General features: G+C 40.0%; 1 protein-coding gene across 1 annotated transcript in view; it reads right to left on the bottom strand.

Moving 5' to 3' along the window:
- The window catches only part of LOC146042446 (IgGFc-binding protein-like), a 110,024-nt gene that overhangs the window by 26,239 nt on the left and 64,640 nt on the right, over positions 1–19,145 (bottom strand). The window contains exons 12-22 of the mRNA XM_083162437.1: positions 18,129–18,457; positions 16,364–16,934; positions 15,423–16,018; positions 14,274–14,838; positions 12,230–12,810; positions 10,665–11,229; positions 8,095–8,423; positions 6,021–6,591; positions 5,024–5,619; positions 2,401–2,965; positions 1,262–1,842 (exon numbers count right to left, since the gene is read on the bottom strand). Of these exons, the coding sequence (XP_083018563.1) occupies positions 1,262–1,842; positions 2,401–2,965; positions 5,024–5,619; positions 6,021–6,591; positions 8,095–8,423; positions 10,665–11,229; positions 12,230–12,810; positions 14,274–14,838; positions 15,423–16,018; positions 16,364–16,934; positions 18,129–18,457 (5,849 nt within the window). The remainder of the gene's footprint in view (positions 1–1,261; positions 1,843–2,400; positions 2,966–5,023; positions 5,620–6,020; positions 6,592–8,094; positions 8,424–10,664; positions 11,230–12,229; positions 12,811–14,273; positions 14,839–15,422; positions 16,019–16,363; positions 16,935–18,128; positions 18,458–19,145) is intronic.

Here is a 19,145-nt window from a genome sequence, read left to right as displayed (position 1 = left end):
TAAAGTTACTCTTTTCCTAATCAAAGTCTGATTCTAGAACAACCATTTCTAGATCCACCCATCCATTTTTTTTCTACATTTTACAATACAATACACCTCTATGTAAATGTAAACCTTGACTAGAGACATAGTTACCTCCCCTCCTGCATTCTGCAGGAGACTCCCTGAAATAGCAGCAATCTCCCTCTCTCCCTCATTAGTCTAGTAATCTCCCTCATGTCACCTAGTCCACATTACACTCTCACATTTTTGGGGAAAACAGGAATAAGAGACAGATACATTTACATTGAATCACCAGCACCATTTCCCAGCACTTTACCAAGTATAGTTGCTCTTACTAACTGCTTTGGGGCTCATCTACATTTGAATACAAATCATTTTACAAGATTCCTCTCAGATGTAGCAGTACACACCCACGCTTCTAGGTGCCACGTTCACAACCTCTTTTCACAATCACGCCCTTTGGGTGGCACATGACACACCCCCTCAATGGGGCACTGTGTAAAATTCTATTTCCAACAATAATCTCCCTCAAACTAGTTTTCAAAAGTAGGCAAGTATGGGTAAAGAGTGCGGTCTGAAAGGGGCATCAGCAAACATGAGATAAGGGAGCCATACTGACAAAAATCATTGCCTTTATTAAGCATTTGCTTCTTTACATATATACCTCCTGCAATATTTAGCAATGTATGTTCATTTATTTAAATGAAACAAGTGAAGTAAAAAAAGTATTTTCCTTAGTTATATCAGTAATGATTATTCTAGATTTAGCAAGGTGTTGTCTTTACATAATATACAATAAAGTCTCAGTCTAAGGGCCTAATTCAGAACTAGCAGGCCTGGTTTTATGCCTGCGAGAGTTCATCCTGCGAAAATATCCTGCCATTTTTTTTTATCGCTGGCCATACACAAGTTGATTGAAAAGATGCCGTTGTTTGGGGGTTGTAACTTTCTGTTTTCTGGGAGCATCATAGAAAATGCCGGCGTGCCCTGGTGTTTTATAGGAAGTTGTGTGACGTCAGCTCTGACAATATTTTCGTAAGTCGCACTAAGCAATTTGCAGCACTGCACAGGGTGGGACTTCTCTTTGGTGAGGCGGCGTATTCCTGATTGCAGATTACCTGATATACCTGATTTCACCTGGGCTGCTCAAAAATAAGCAGCCCAGCGATCAAGTCAGAATTAGACCTTAATTTTGGATGGATTTTGATGCACCTTTTAAACATCTATGGAGCATTATATAGGCTGGCCAATCACTTACCAGTATGCTCCAAGTTCTCCCTCTCTGCAAGTGTATGACATGGTCTCCAATGGTGACAACAACTGATTTGGTGACATCAGAATTTCCATTCGGTATTTTATTTGCTGTCACCAGATAATTTCCATAGTGGCCCTTAACCTTAACAAGGGTAGAAGGACAGGAGCTCTGTAGGTCATAGTATACATTATCAAATGAGGTGATGTGGTGGTCATCCCATTCTACACATTGAGCAAACTCTTTGGCATGGCAGCCCAGGACACCATCTACCACTTTGCATTCTTCATGTGTGCCACACGGACTGCTCTTGCAGGTGGTGATGCCGTTGTGCCCGCATGTACATTTCATCCGGCATAGGTTGTCGGTGTAGAATTCCTGCCCCAACTTGTAATATGCATTGTCATGAACACAGCCACATTCGGAAAGAGGCATGCAGTCCTGACCACTGAGGATGAAGCCATTATCACAGTAGCACCCTTCAGTTTGGGATTTGGCACAGGTTTTTGGAGCGGTGCGACCAAAACAGGTAGCCGGGCATCCATGGCCAAGGAGTTCATAGTGGCTGTGGATGGGGCAGACCTTTTCTGTGAACACAAAAAGAGAATATTGTCGATGGATTTATCATAGTTTCTTATAAATGAGCAAACAATAAATTATATGATTTTTACCATAAATGTATTAGAGCCATGTGCTCCTGTGCTGTCTCGTACAGTACCGTATATCTTGTTTATTTGAATCAGCCAGGACTTTTTTACCAAAATCGCTGCTGAAAAGTCACTACGAATATGCACCCGCTTCCATATTAGTGTTGTTGTATTACAGTGCTGCATTGACTTTCAACACCTAGATCCTCAGTATGAAAACGTTACCTGTTGTATACCACTGTTGGGTGGTCCTACAAACAATACACCTGCAATTCTGCTTAAGAATCACTGCTTTGGCCTAAAGTCCATTTTCTAATTCTCCTGGTGCCTATTATTAAACTTTTAAGTTGTACTCCAATAGGACATACTTTATGAATAAAAAAGATCATATAGTTTCATATTTACAGTAAGCAAATTGTTTTTGTCTGCACTATGAGGAGAAAACATTAGTCATTAAAGAACTGGCCCATTAATGACTAATAATACAAAGAATCTTACCACAGAAAGATGGTGTCCTCCATTGTTTGATCACAGAGCCGTTTCTTTGGCATTCAGAGACATAGGAATCAATGCTGGCACAGACAACAGACTGGTGGCCCTTGGATGAACAGGCATCAGATACACATTTGTCAAAGTACGGAGTTGGGTCAATGGAAGCATAGCATTTACTGAATGGACCATCAGGTTTGGAGAGAAGTCCACAATATTGCTCCTTTTTGTAAGGCTCCATTTCTTTTTCGGTGCACTTTCTACAGTCGGAACATTTATCCACGCATCCCTCTGCCCCTCCCACCTTCCAGTGGTCTCCAAATTCATCTGGAGTTTTGGCTGTTACTCCACCGCCCATGGTGAAGTCATCAGAGGGATTTCCATTATTGTTGCCACACAAACCATTGACATGTCCCTTGTAAGTACTTGGCATTACCACTCGTACATAGTTCCTTCCTTCAAAACTCATTGATAGACCAAAATCTGTCTTGATAATCACATTATTTCCTGACTGGTAAACTATGATCCTTGTTAGCTCATGATAATAGGGCAAGTTTGTCAAAACCTCATCAACCTGGTAAGAAGAAATGTATATTATTAATATAGCCAAAATGTTGAGCGCTCATTTGTATTGGTCTAATTAAATAGTGACAAAACAACTAACAATCAGAAAATGCATTGTAGCCCACTATTGTGTTTTATCAAGGTTGTTTCCAGGAATTTTGGGATGTATCTCAGCTATAGCAGTGAGGTTTTTTTTTAGTCTGTTTTCGCTGTGCGCATGCAAATTTCTGCGAATGTGCAAACTGTATGTTGAGTGTAAGCTGGCATTGCGATCTCCTAGTTTGCCATCCCATTAGCACCCATCAGTGGGTGGTGGGCGTGGGGCTGCGGCTAGGGGACGCCCCCATGGGAATTCCCAGTGTTTTATGGGTGTTCCCATGAAAATTATGATTGTTCCCATGAATAAAAAAGCAATGACCGGGCCAGGCAGATGACATCACCGGATGTCAGCTGCCCACCTTGTTCCTGTACAGGGAACACACAAAGCTAAGGCACCAGAGAGGGCCTTAGTTTTGCCTGTACGCACCAAATGATTTGATGGTAGGCGACCATCCAAGGCTTTGGTCCATGCACCCAAGGCTGCGAATGGATGTTTATACAAAACATCCATTTGCAGTCATGCGGGGAACACGATGAGAGAGAGGTGGACAGGTGTCTGGATGAGCGTTGGGCATTGTTAAAATCGCACACAACATTGCAAAATTCACAGCACTGTGTGTGAACCAGAATAATCTCCTAACTCTCATCTCAACTGTTGCATGCTATAGCTGAGGCATTAGATGACCAAACCTTTTAGAGTGAGATTATGGAATGGTGCAGGTGTAGTGGGACAAATACGAGAATCCCAGAATCTCCTTCTAAAGCTCTTTTTCATATTTTTCCATGCCGATTACTATGTACTAGACCAGATTTCCCTAGCCACTAGGGCTCCAATAACCCTAAACTTGAAAAATCCCCTCCATCTCTATTCAAAATTATTTGTCAAGTTCACCATGCCTTTGGGACGGAACTCAGGGTTTACCATATGAGTTTACAGCAAAATGCTCTTTAATTAAGTAGTTCAGTTGGTACGAGTACTTATCTTTGGGAGAGGGTGTCAGGACCATGCTTGAAACTGATTATTGATTTGTTATTAGAGGTCAAGTTGCTATTAATCTCATTGGTTTCACCGTATATATTTTTGAATTGTCTTATTCGCTTTAATTATGTGGACAATTACTTGGTTTGCTTTTTAAATATTTTCTGTGACTGTGCCAGGTGACTCCTTATTCCCTTTTCCTCTCTGTTTTATCTATCCCCCTTTTCCATGACCAATGGAACACAAATATAACAAAAACTATTGATGGAAAAATGGGTAATGTCCTGGGCTTAGATCTATTGTATATCGAAATATAGAATACTGTACAGTGAAACAAAATGCATTTTCCAATATCATGTAGGGGATCATGGGATAGTGAAGAGCAGAGAAGTGATCTAGTGGACAGGTACCATGGACACCAATCAACAATAAAGTAACAATTATAATTCGCATACTTTAAAATGATATAGAGCAGCTGATTGGTTGACCTTTTGCACTGGCTTACTCCACTCTATACAGAGCTTAGTACATGTAACAGGTTCTGAGATGAAGGAAATGACATGATTGTGGCAAGTTTTGTGCCAGTGGCAAAAAAAGCAAAATGCCAATTAGTTCTAAGTTTGTGTCTACTGTAGTTATAGGAAGAGTGGGTGCAAAGGGACCCAACCATTTCCAATAAGCTGGTGTTACAGTATATTCTTGACATATTAAAGCTAACACATTTATTGGTAATTTCATCATGTATGTTCATATGCTACAGTACATACAGTATGTCAAGATCTTATTATATAATGACTTATTAACTCTTTGAGAGAAACACTGCGGATACGGTGACCATAGCAACCAATCAGATACTGACATATTATAGATTCTACTAGATAAATAAAATGATTGATTGGGCAAATAACTATTTCACTTTATATCTCGCGAACGTTTGACACATTTCCTCTAATGTCACATAACAAGGTAATTTCCAGAGTATTTCTGTACCTTGATCTGCTGGGGGAAGTCTCTGCTTATGGTTATTGTTTGGTTGTACACTTTCAACATCACATCTTTGGTTGAGGATACGGCATGGTTTCCCCGCTGGTCATTCTGTATGTTGATTGTGAAGGGCGTCAGAGATGAGTTATTTGGTATGGTGTTCACCATCTGGTAGATACAGGTCCCCATATATGGGAACCTCTTATTATCAAAGGTCTTGTAATTATCTCCAGAGGCGATGCAAGTGGAATACTCAGTAGGATGACACCCTCGGACCCCATTGACCACCATGCACATCTCACTGTCTTTGCATTTGGCTTGTTGGCAAACCACAGTTCCAAGATGTGGGTCACATTTGCAGATCTTAGTACACTTCTCATTGTAAAAGGTCTGGTCAGGCTCATAATACCGCCCATTATATTGACAGCCGCAATTTGAGATGGGAACACACTTGCCACCACTGAGGACCATGTTGCCATTGCACTCACACGTCTCCACACAGGGCTTTTTGCATTTGGCTGGGGCATCTCTGTCAGAGCAGTATGCAGGACAGGCATTTCCACAGGCGTTATAGTGGCTGTTCTTATCCTCGCATACCTTGGCTGAAATAAATACAAAGAAGAGATTCTGTTAATCAAACACATCTCGGAGACTATATACACCTGATCGGTCTGTGCAAATAACTCATCTTACTGTTGGTTTTATTAATTTCACATTATGAAACTAGTCTTTCCTACGCTCATATTACACATTTGTGGATAGCTCTTATCAATTATATAATCAACAATCACTGTTTTAAAACTGTTATTGTGTGTTACTGGAAAGTTGCATGTATGTCACATAAATGGATGTGATCTATAGCAATTGGAAACTACACACTGGTGGAAATCAATTCCTGTTACAATGATAACTTCTTTCAAAAGGTCTGGAACATTTGACATGGCTAAGTTCCTGCTGTGCTATAACAACACTGTGTGTACAGTAAATAAAATATTAGACTCACGGCAGCCAGAAGGTGTCCTCCAGTCATAAAGTTTAACTCCTTTTCCTAAGCATGTGCTTGCGTATGTCTCAAGTGATTGGCAAAGAATGAGTTTAGCGCCATCATTCATACAGACATCAAAGAGACAGGAGTCGAAGAACTTGTTGGGACTGACTTTTGGGACACATTCCCTAAACGGGCCATCTTTTTTCCAGATGAGGCCACAGCTGTTGTCACCCCTGTATTGAATCTTCTTCTTTTCTTCACAGGTCGGACATTTTCCGGGGCAAACGTCAAAACAGAATGGATCTCCATTGTACACTTTCCATGATCTTGCCCAGGCTAAAGTAGAGTTCACTAGATTTCCATTAGGTTCTTTCTGATCATCATTAGGATCTTGGTTGAAGTTGCCACATAGACCAGACAGTGAGTTATAGTAGCTGCTGGGTACGGTTACAGTGCTGAACCAATTCCAATCAAAAGTGGCTACTAAACCACCTTCAGCCTCCACAGTGGCTGTAAAACCACTTTGACTCACTTTCAGTTTCCCACCAGCTAGGCTGACTGGCAGATTTGTTAACTCGCCATTGACCTGTGCAAATAATCAGAAACAAATACAATTTAAAACACAATATTTACAGCATAGTGTAACAACCTGTTAGAATGATGGTAACCTAAAATCTATAAAGAGTATGTGTAAAATAAAGTTTTACTTTTCTCTGTGTCTGTGTTTTTTTAACATTCTTTTTACAGGTGGACCACATGTCCAAGGGGGCCCATTAATGCCCCGCATACTGGGACTTGTGGTTCGCCAAATCCTAGCATGCGGGGGAGACCTGTTGGGACTTGTTGTTCACTTGTAAAAAGCAAATGTGTTTTTTTTTACACTTTAAAACGTATCACCCCGGCGTCCACCGCCCATGGATGCTGGGGACAGCCCCAGGATTCAGCCTTGGATGGATGAAGCCTGTAGGGGGAAAACTTTATTGGGGGGGTCCCCGCTCCCCCTGGTACCCCATCCAGGGATGACCAGCTACGGTGAGCATGCCACGGCGGAGAGACCTTATGTAAAAAGAGTCTGTGGCATGACATCGTGGGATGTTGGAACCCTGTGATGTTTTTTTTGTCCCCCATATTTTTGGTACCAGGTCTGTTTCAAGATTCCAGGGCTGGTTTCAGAAATACGGGGACAAGATTCCGTGGCTGGTTTCAGAAATACAGGGACAAGATTCCAGGGCTGGTTTCAGAAATACGGGGACAAGATTCCGGGGCTGGTTTCAGAAAATTGCATCCCATTAAATTTGCGAATAGTATACTTTATAATGGGAAAACATCTAGATGCGAATTAATGTGTTATTTAAAATCGCCAGGTCAGAATGTGCAAATTTGTGGCAAAAAACGTAACTTTTTTCCCCGCAAATCGCATCCTATAAAATGTGCGATTTTCTAAAAAATATGGATTTTGGCCGTTTTCGGAAAAAAAATCACCAAAAGACAAATTCACCCGTAATAACAGCTAAATCTTCCTTAAACTCAACTGATGTTTGGTTCATTGAATCTAGATCATTTGAGCTTCACAGTTTAGGTAGTAAAATAAAACCTTGTACAATTAAATTTTCTCCAACTTGAATAGTGATCCTGGCACCACAGATGTAATTTCCATCTTCTTGGTGATTTGTCTACTCATGTACGGTTTTGTATTCAGAACACTGAAACAATGTGGATGGCTTTTTATGGCTACTTGTACAATAAAATTGTGGATTTAAGGATATTTAGTTTAGCCTTTACTACACTTATTTGTAACTCTTGGTTAAGTCCAACAAAAAGATGTAACAATTTTAAGAGGGAATTCAATTTGGTGCTATAGAAGAGATTTTCTGTGCCAGAACAGACCAATTCAACTGTCAGCATCACATATTTTTCCTCACATCCCATAAAAGTTGCATGGGAAAACTTGCTATCTTGTCCCTACTGTGTATGGCCAACATGTGCACAGATGGGAATTGCAGCAATACCTGCATTTCGTCAATCTAATTAATGTTTTCCGCCCTTATATTTATGGTTCACTTGCATGTAATAAATGAGAGCAACTTACTTGTATTTGAGTGAATTCTCCAACATTAATGGTGATTGTGGTAGAAAACATTTTAATTTCCATGGTCCTGATGCATGACACAGCCTCATTTCCTCTGTCATCATTTTGTATGGTAATCTGGAACGGTTCCAGGGTGGGATCCTTGCCCGTGTACTTAGCCAGAATGTATGTGCAAGTGCCTTGGAAGTCATAGTCATGCCCATCCAGGGTGTGGAAATGGGGATCACCCCATGCCCAACAGGTACTTGAGTATTCTGGCACACAAACCGCAGTGCTACCCTGGATCTGGCATTGTTCCTTCAAACGGCAGTTTTTATATTTGCAGGGATCTAAAATTGGACAAAATTATTTTCACTTTTTATTTTGCCCATATAAATCTGCTATCTTGTGCTAAATCCGCATTATTGGCAACAATCTTGTACATTATCTTCACTATAAGATGCATATACTGTAAGAGCAACCAATGTATATTTAATGCAGATAACATTTGTCTATTGGTTGACATTAGGGGTATGGAGCCAGCAGCAGGTTGATTCAGAGCCACACTCAGATCATCTCTGCTCATCCCTATTAAGTTTTTTACATGTGCAATAATACACATTTGTATACGACGGGAAAGTTTTCACCATTACAACAAGCATAACCCATAGTGATATGGTTTCACCTACAGTATTACACCTTCAGAGATTGAACTGTAAAATTGTCTTAGAATCATATAGACTCCTCTGACAGACTGTTTCAATTTTGTGGCTGAAGTGCTTGGTTTGCTCGGCCCCCACAAAATAAATCTACCATTGGGTTTAAGGTAGTTACACAGCTTAGTTGCGAAGTCTGTAATGTGCTAGATGTACTTGGCACAATTAAAGGATAGGTGTATGAAGGCACATATGTATTACCATTGTCAACCCAATTTTCTGTACTCACTCTTGTTGATGCACATCCTCACACCATCCTGAAGCTGGCATCTCTCGTCCTGGGCACATCTGGTGTTACGGCAGCTCACCCTGGGGCCAGGACCACAAGTGCACTCCTGACTGCAGTCAGCACTCAGCACAGATTCATTATTCTGCAAAATATGACCAACACGTTTTAAATGCATAATACCATTGTTGTATAAGCTTTACAGCACTAATTACTATTAGGTTCACAAATAACTATATTAAATATAAACAGATATACACAAGGGCTGGATTGATAAGCAGACAGCAGAAGTGAACTCTATTTGTTTATCCAACCACACAGCCAACACACGGTTCACTCATCTGCCGTTCACCACTACAGCAAACAGCAAGACAGCAGTAACCCATGAAGTTGCACTTGGTTGTAAACTGCCTTTAGTGTTTCTAGTAGAATCAGATGACAGTTGTACCATAAGTTGGATTTTACCATTGGATAACCCACAATGCATGTTATATACTGAAGCTCACAGTTAATTATTAAAAAGGAAGTTAATACAGTAATGCCCTCAATTTCGGATTAAAACATGATTTAGAAATATTCTACATATAAAAGGATCACAAAATAAAAGACTCAATAAATGACTTATAAACGTAGAATTAATGGATTTATGATTCATAAACAAAACACAAAACAAAATCTAATAGGGATGCTAAAATAACTGTGTATAATGCATGTAATTGTCATCAAGTGATACATATTATTACATTTATGAACTTACCATTAAGTACCTCCCATTATAATCACATCCACATTTATCCATTGTTACACACTTGTCCCCATCGTATATGTAACCAGTGTCACACTCACAGCCTTCAAAACATCTGCTGCTGCAAGAGCTCGGTGCGACGAGACCGTTACAGGTTTCCTGACAGGTCCGTGTACACAGCGAGTAATGACTGTGGGCCTGACACGCCAGTGCTGCAGGGAAACATAAAGTGAGGATTGTGACTTGCTATTTGTGTCAGTGCATGGTTCCCGACTCAGAATGCAGCCCATGGTCACTGTTACAGAGCTGTCCTTGCAACGCATAGGCTTCCAGGTTTATTGACCAGTAGTCAAATTAAATAAAGCCACAAGGAATGGAGTGAGGTCATTCAGATCCCTCTCCAGATAATTGTTACCATTGCCTTCTCTTGTTCTGAGCAACAATCTATGGACTATAATGCTTTTTGGTGCCTGCTGCATGTGGGGACATGGCAGGGACAGAGGACCCTACGAAGACTGCTATGTCTGAGGAGTGAAGCCGAAATCTCTGATATGTGTTAGACACCTTTTAAATACATATGGGAATCTAGATCTCTTGTGGTTTTCAGAGTAATGACAACAACTTTTTATACATGCCACCCTATGGTGTATATGTAATAGGGTCTGACATTGCTGGAAGTCAGGGTTGCCGACCGAAAATGCCCTTATTTTTAAAGCGGCAATCATTTCAAAACCTGATTAGACATTGTAAATGATTTAAATGTAAGCCCCGTAATGTTGTGTGAAATATGTTGGATACACATCATACACATCATGTGAAAGTCTATAAGAATCAAGTTGAAGCATCCAAATTGTTTGGATAATTTGCAATTCTCATAAACCATAACTGTAAATGAATATCTTACGGCACTTGGCGATATCTCTCCAGGATCCAATCTTGACTCCTTTCTCTTGACACAATGCAGTATAAGCCTGTAGGCTGGCACACAGAGTGCCATGCCCATCACTTCCACCACAAACATCAGACACGCAGCTATTGGCATATGCCTCTGGAGGCACCAGGGCATGGCAGTCCTTGAATGGACCCCGTGGGTCTTTTATCATTCCACATTTGGTAGATGATATAGCCTCAGCAGATGCAGCTTTGTCACAGGTTGGACACTCATCTCCAGCACATCTTTGGCAGCTCGAACCAGCTACTGCCCAGGAGCCAGCAAATACCGCCGGGTCGGTGACAATGGTGCCATTAGGAAGTCGGAAGTCATCTTTCTTGTCCTTATTGTAATTTCCACAGAGCCCTTCAGTGGTTCCAGCGTATGAGCTGGGTACCCAGACTGAGACACCGTACTGCCGGTCATACATCACCCTAAAACCATCCTTAGCCTGAATGATAACATTATTCCCTTCTTCGTTTATCCAAAATTGATGACCTTGGGACTGATATGGAAGGTTGTATCTTTCTTCGTTCACCTGAGATTGGAAAAAAACAAAATCAGAAAACCTATTATACAGTACATCACCCTAACTAACATAATAATCAATGATAGTTATAGATAATTCTAAGAAATTCAACCCAATGTTATTTGTAACTTCCTGAAATAAAAGTGGCAGGTCACTGCGCCAATGATGCCCACAGCCTGGAGACCTAAATCTCAGATATTTAATGGAAGATAAATGACTGATCACAGCTATTGTTTTTCTAATCAAACCTTGACTTAAGATTCCAAGGATTTCTAGAACCACCCATATTGTACAAATTATTTTCTAGATATAATTTATTTCTACATATAACAAGAAAAGCATATGCTAAGTACACTTCTATATAAATGTATACTGAAACATATGGCAGAGCACCACTGATACGTACAGTAAATGTGTGCCCATAAGTAGCCCTGAGAAAATAGACTAATGGTGACAAAATGATTGTATTTACAGTATTACTGCTATGCTTTTATGTATCATGTTACAATTTACAATGTACTGTACTACAGGTATATGTTTATTTACTTTATTTAAATTATCTGAGTAAAGTAATACAAAATATGTCATTTTTCTTGTAGTAATCTTTGGGTCTGATTTATCAATGAATTGTATCATACGCAACAAGATTTTGATAATTGGTGCTCATGACCAATAGCCCCTAACTGTCTTTTTTCAAACACATGACAGTTTGGAGCTAATTGGCTGTAGCACCATTTATCACAAACATCGAGTTTTAAAACTTGTTCCACATGGTAAAACCTGTTGATCAATCAGCCCCATTATTCTATATTTACCAATGTCTGTTTTTCAAATTCAGTCCTCAGGACCCCACACAGTTCATGTTTTCCATGCCATCTTTTTTTTTTAAATAAAATCTGACAGTTGGTGGCACACTGTGCACCTGGAAAATGTTACCTGTGTTGGGTCCTAAGAACCGAGTTTGAGAATCATTGTTATAGACAAATATAAAGGCTGGCCAACAACTCACCAGTACGCTCCAGGTTTTCCCTCTCTCCAAGTGTATGACATGGTCTCCAATGGTGACGACGACTGATTTGGTGACAGCAGATTTTTCATTTGGTATTTTATTTGCTGTCACTAGATAATTTCCATAGTGTCCCTTAACCTTAACAAGGGTAGAAGGACAGGAGCTCTGTAGGTCATAGTATACATTATCAAATGAGGTGATGTGGTGGTCATCCCATGCTACACATTGGGAAAACTCTTTGGCATGGCAGCCTAGGACACCTTCTACCACTTTGCATTCTTCATGTGTGCCACACGGACTGCTCTTGCAGGTGGTGATGCCATTGTGTCCGCATGTACATTTCATCCGACACAGGTTGTTGGTGTAGAATTCCTGCCCCAACTTGTAATAGGCATTGTCATAAACACAGCCACATTCGGAAAGAGGCACGCAGTCCTGACCACTGAGAATGAAGCCATTATCACAGTAGCACCCTTCAGTGTGGGATTTGGCACAGGTTTGTGGTGTTGTGCGACCATAACAGGTAGCCGGACATCCATCACCATGGAGTTCATAGTGGTTTTTGATGGGGCAGACCTTTTCTGTGAGCACAAAACAATAATATTGAATATGGATTTATCATAGACTCTTATAAGTGAGCAATAACAAATTGTATTCATTTTTTGACCATAAATATGTTGGAGAGCTGTGCACTCATCTCTGTCTCTTACAGTATGTCCTGTAGGTGAAGGACATCCTTCACCAAAATGGCTGCCGGAGTGTTACTGCACATGTGTAACCCCATTTAGCTAGGTTGTATTTTGCAGTGCTGCATGGACATTCAGAACAAATATCCTAAGTGTGAGTACCTGTTACCCCCTTTTCCCCACTGTTAGGTTATCCCAGAAGCATCGTATGGGAGTACCAGCCTCACCAGGGTTGCCACCTTCCAGGTGGTGGCACCAAAATGTTGACTCCTCTGAAATGGTAGGTGATGTTTGCTGCATTGTGACCTCACCATTCAGTGCACTGTTCAAAGGTGATTTTGATTAAACTGGGTCATTAGCACTCGCAGACTACATATTGTAAAAGGCGTCTCAATGGTAAGGCCTGAATAGATTTATCCTGCACAACTTATCAGAATAAGTTTGGGGTGCAGCCCCCCTGAGGTGAGGTGGCCTGGCTTCTCTGGGACATAACTTTGCCACGATCAATTTGGCACTTTTTTTTTGCCCATATTACTTATACCAATGTAACAATTATTTGTACCAATTATTGTATACTAATTTATGCTTCTCACTTATGTAACACTCCTTAACACATTGCTTATTTTTTTTTTCTTATTTAATACTCACTGGCACTCTAACCTCTCACTAGTGTGAAGCCTTGGGGTAGCTGTGATGCCTTGGAGTAACTGGCCTCTGCTGGCTTGGTGGGATCCCGCACTCAAGAATTGAGCCTTAGTGTTAGGGACCCATCAGAAATTAGGTTCGCTGTACGCTGGTTGGTGGGCCATTATTCTTTGGCCAAAAGGTAAGCAAAGTATCTCGATTTTTATCTAGATTGCAGAGTCCATTATAATTATCCTGATTAACTGCGCTCGCCGCGCTTCGGGTTGGCGTCAATAGTGGGGTGGCGTTAACAATGGGGGACCATTAACACCCATGAGGGGCCATATTGAATCAAAAAAGGGCACATAAGCTATTTTTACATTGTTCCCTATGCAAAATCGCGTTGATCGCGTCGATCGCATCGCATGCCATTATAATGGCATGCGATCGACGCGATCAACGCGACTTTAACTTTAAAAACTCATTTAACATTGATCTCTAGGGAAAATCGCGTTGATCACGTCGGTCGCATCGCATGCCATTATAATGGGATGCGATGGACGCGATCAACGTGATTTTCTCAATGCCGGCAATTCAATCTGCTAATTGACAAAAAATTGCGTCGATCGCGTCGATCTCATGCCTTAAGTACCTTAACTTAAGGCATGCGATCAACCCCGACGGGCGCCGTGCTAGGAAACAAGTACCTAATCTAATAATATAAAGCATCTTACCACAGAAAGATTGTGTTCTCCATTGTTTGATCACAGAGCCGTTTCTTTGGCATTCAGAGACATAGGAATCAATGCTGGCACAGAAAACAGACTGGTGGCCCTTGGATGAACAGGCGTCAGATACACATTTGTCAAAGTACGGCGTTGGGTCAATGGAAGCATAGCATTTGCTGAATGGACCATCAGGTTTGGAGAGAAGTCCACAATATTGCTCCTTTTTGTAAGGCTCCATTTCTTTTTCGGTGCACTTTCTACAGTCAGAACATTTATTCACGCATCCCTCTGCCCCTCCCACCTTCCAGTGGTCTCCAAATTCTTCTGGAGTTTTAGCTGTTACTCCTCCACCCATGGTGAAGTCATCAGAGGGATTTCCATTATTGTTGCCACACAAACCATTGACGTGTCCCTTGTAAGTACTTGGCATTACCACTCGTACATAGTTCCTTCCATCAAAACTCACTGATAGACCAAAATCTGCCTTGAGAATCACATTATTTCCTGACAGGAAAACGGCAATCTTTTTTGCCTCATGATAAAAAGGCAAGTTTGTCAATACATCATCAACCTGGAAAGAAGAAGTGTATATTACTAATGTAGGTAAAGTTGTGTGTTAATTTCTGAAATAGTTACAAAACAATAACCAATAAGAAAATGCACTATTACCGCTAACTAGTACAGTATTTTTCAATATAAGCATAGGGTTTCAATACTGTATAAATAAATTTGCTAAACATTATTTAAAACTTTATCCAGTTTTTTAATCAATGGTTTTAACTCCCTGCTGTGGCACTCTTTCTGGATAGATCCAAGCCTCTGACTCATCTCCAACTGTTGCATAGGGAATTCATTAGATGACAAAACCTGTATAGAGGGCTATGGGATGGATACTGTAGAGTGGACCAAATAGGAGAGGTACATGGTTCTATATAGAAGTATAGAATACTGTACTTTGAAACACAAATCAAGCAGAGTATTTTTGTAACATGTTCTGAGATGAAGGAAGTGGCACGATTTTCCATAGTATCGTGATAATAGCAAACAATAATCAGTTATACATCAAACTCATCCTTAGAGCTTAAAAATGGTCCTAAAATACAATATATTTTCTGTATGTCACACAACAAAGACATTTCCACAGTATTTATGTACCTTGATCTGTTGGGGGAAGTCTCTGCTTATGGTTATTGTTTGGTTGTACACTTTCAACATCACATCTTTGGTTGAGGGTACGGCATGGTTTCCCCGCTGGTCATTCTGTATGTTGATTGCGAAGGGTGTCAGAGATGAGTTATTTGGTATAGTGTTCACCATCTGGTAGATACAGGTCCCCACATATGGGAACCTCTTATTATCAAAGGTCTTGTAATTATCCCCAGAGGCGATGCATGTGGAATAATAAGTAGGGTAGCACCCTCTGATCCCATTGACCACCATGCACGTCTCACTGTCTTTGCATTTGATTTGTTGACAAACCACAATTCCCATATGTGGGTCACATTTGCAGAGCGTAGTACACTTCTCATTGTAAAAGGACTGGTCAGGCTCATAATACCGTCCATTGTATTGACAACCACAACTTGAGGTGGGAACACACTTGCCACCACTGAGGACCATGTTGCCATTGCACTCACACGTCTCCACACAGGGCTTTTTGCATTTGGCTGGGGCATCTCTGTCAGAGCAGCAGGCTGGACAGGCATTTCCACATGCATTATAGTGACTGTTCTTATCTTCACAAATTTTGGCTGAAATAAATACAAAGACTTTAGACACCTAACTGGTTTATGTAAATAACTTATCTTATTGTTGGTTCTATTACTTTATTATATATATAATCATCCCCTTATATGATACTTATAGAAGGTCCTCCAACATAATTTTACAAATTGTTATTGGTGTGTTATTGGAAACTTACATGTGTGTCATATAAATGGATGAGTTCTATAACAATTGTTTACATTGGAAACCATACAGGTTGAAATCAATTTCTGTGATCATGTCTTTTAAAAGGTCGGGAACATTTTACATGGCTATGTTCCTGCTGTGCTATAATTATACTGTGTGTAGAGTAAATAAAATATTGGACTCACGGCAGCCAGAAGGTGTCCTCCAGTCATAAAGTTTAACTCCTTTTCCTAAGCATGTGCTTGCGTATGTCTCAAGTGATTGGCAAAGTATGAGTTTAGCACCATCATTCATACAGACATCAAAGAGACAGGAGTCAAAGAACTTGTTGGGACTGACTTTTGGGACACATTCCCTAAACGGGCCATCTTTTTTCAAGATGAGGCCACAGCTGTTGTCACCCTTATACTGAATCTTCTTTTGTTCATCACAGGTCGGACAATCTCCGGGGCAAATGTCAAAACAGAATGGATCTCGGTCATCCAATTTCCATGATCTTGCCCAGGCTAAAGTAGAGTTCACCAGATTTCCATTAGGTTCTTTCTGATCATCATTAGGATCTTGGTTGAAATTACCACACAGGCCAGACAGTGAGTTATAGTAGCTGCTGGGTACGGTTACAGTGCTGAACCAATTCCAATCAAAAGTGGCTACCAAACCGCCTTCAGCCTCCACAGTGGCTGTAAAACCACTTTGACTCACTTTCAGTTTCCCACCGGCTAGACTGACTGGAAGATTTGTTAACTCGCCATTGACCTATGCAAACAGAAACAAATACAGTTTTAGTGTTACCCCATTTTAGAGTGGTGATTCCCTATAATGTAAAAATAATATGGGGTACATTTACTAAGATGGTAGTTCTAGTTTAGATGGAATGTTGCTATGGTCAACTGATCAGATACTATCCATTTTCTTCTAGAATGGTTGCCCATAGCAACATCTCATGAAATACAACTCAGATCTTAGTAAATTTCCCCCATATGATGGTTGCAAAGCTTTATAAAATATTGTTTGTTTATGTATAAATGTAAATCGGTGTTTTAGCCATGAGGGGAGGTCCCTTCAATAACGTTAGGAACATAGTGTAATTATGTATTACATAAACTGTAGTCAAGGGGAATGCCAATACAGGAGAGGTTGCAAAATTGGAGAGCAAGAGTCATCTGGGTCTCAGCAGTGCCTCCAAAACATAATCTGGGGTAATACTAGATGAGTCAAAGTGAACACTCTCAGTTTTTTGTTTATCTCAGTAGAAAATATGTGTTTATACTGTGCTTTATTTCTTGGTTTTCAGTGCCTCTACCTAAGTCTTAGTTGTTGGACCAACCCTCAGATGCAGACCTGGAAATGTCTTCAAGGTCAGAAATGAGAATAACATGAGTTCTATACAGTGCTTGAATACTAGGATTTGCAATAATTATATTGTGCTTTGTGCATTCTCTATGAATACTTTTTTTGACTCTTGATTCTACATTGCTTCTCACACTTCTCGGTCATCTCTACATTTTTTTTAGTTTCTTACTTTCAAGAAGTTACTGTATAATCAGAGGTAACTACTGTAATACTGGCAAATCTCTACTTCTAGTTACATCTCCCATACCCTCTCAGAATAGCATTACTGGGTTCTAATCCCAGCCCAAACTATGCACAAAAATACAAAGAAGTCTTGCTAATGGCAATTTAAGGGGCAATTAAATTTAACACTATAGATGTTATTTGTTGTTCCAGAATGGCACATTACATCCATCGACATCACAATTTTTCCCTTGTACCTCAAAAAGTTGTAAGAGAAAACTTGCAATGTTGTACCTACTGTATATGGCAGATATGTGTGCAGCTATGAATTGTGGTGATGCCCAGCAGCACATCATCTTTAATAGAATTCCTCATAGGTATCATATACATTTATATTAATGGGTCACTTACATGCATCAAGTTAGAGCAACTTACTTGTATTTGAGTAAATTCTCCAACATTAATGGTGATTGTGGTAGAAAACATTTTAATTTCCATGGTCCTGACGTATGACACCGCTGGGTTTCCTCTGTTATTATTTTTTATGGTAATCTGGAACGGTTCCAGGGTGGGATCTTTTCCTGTGTACTTAGCCAAAATGTAGGTGCATGTGCCTTGGAAGTCATAGTCATACCCATCCAGGGTCTGCATATGGGGGTCACCCCATGCCCAACAAGTGCTTGAGTATTCTGGCACACAAACCGCAGTGTTACCCTTGATCTGGCATTGTTCCTTCAAACGGCAGTTTTTGGATTTGCAGGGATCTGAAATGCAACAAAGGTATTACTTTTTTTGTCATTTTAAATATGTTACATAGTAACATAGTAACATAGTAATTAAAGTTGAAAACAGACATTAGTCCATCGAGTTCAACCTGTTATCGTGTTAAATCTGCATTATTGCCAACAATGTTGAATCTAAACAATAAAATGTGTAGGAAGGCAACCAATGTCCATTTATTGAAGATAGCATTCGTCTTTTGGTCTCAGATCACCTTGGTTCTGTGCATTCTTTGTCATTGCAAGACTTTTTTTCGGGTTTGAAAGAGAATTGGGAAACAGTGTTAATTTTGATAAGATTTAAAATTTTCTTCAAATTTTAGTTGATTTATATTCACATTTTTGTATTTTGGTTTTAGTCAACATTATTCAGTGGATCACACTTTTTATTTTAGTCTTATTTTTAGTCAATGTTTCATTCGTCACTTTTGGAAACAGTTTAATGATACTAAAATAAATGCTGAATAATATTTCTCTAAAATTCCCTTGAGAAATTTGCATAGCTGTAACTTGTAGGCTCAGAAGTGTAAGAATGTCTTATATACTGAGCGTTTCTTATGGTGGTAATACCATGTATCATATAAAAATGAGTACCTTAAGTTTTTTTTAAAACACACAATCGTATATCCTTCACAGCAGGTCATATTTATTTACTGCAAATATCTAGAACTAA

Source organism: Crinia signifera, chromosome 19 (assembly GCF_055691185.1).
Source record: "Crinia signifera chromosome 19, ASM5569118v1, whole genome shotgun sequence".
NCBI lineage: Eukaryota > Metazoa > Chordata > Amphibia > Anura > Myobatrachidae > Crinia > Crinia signifera.
This window is presented reverse-complemented; position numbering and strand designations above follow the sequence as displayed.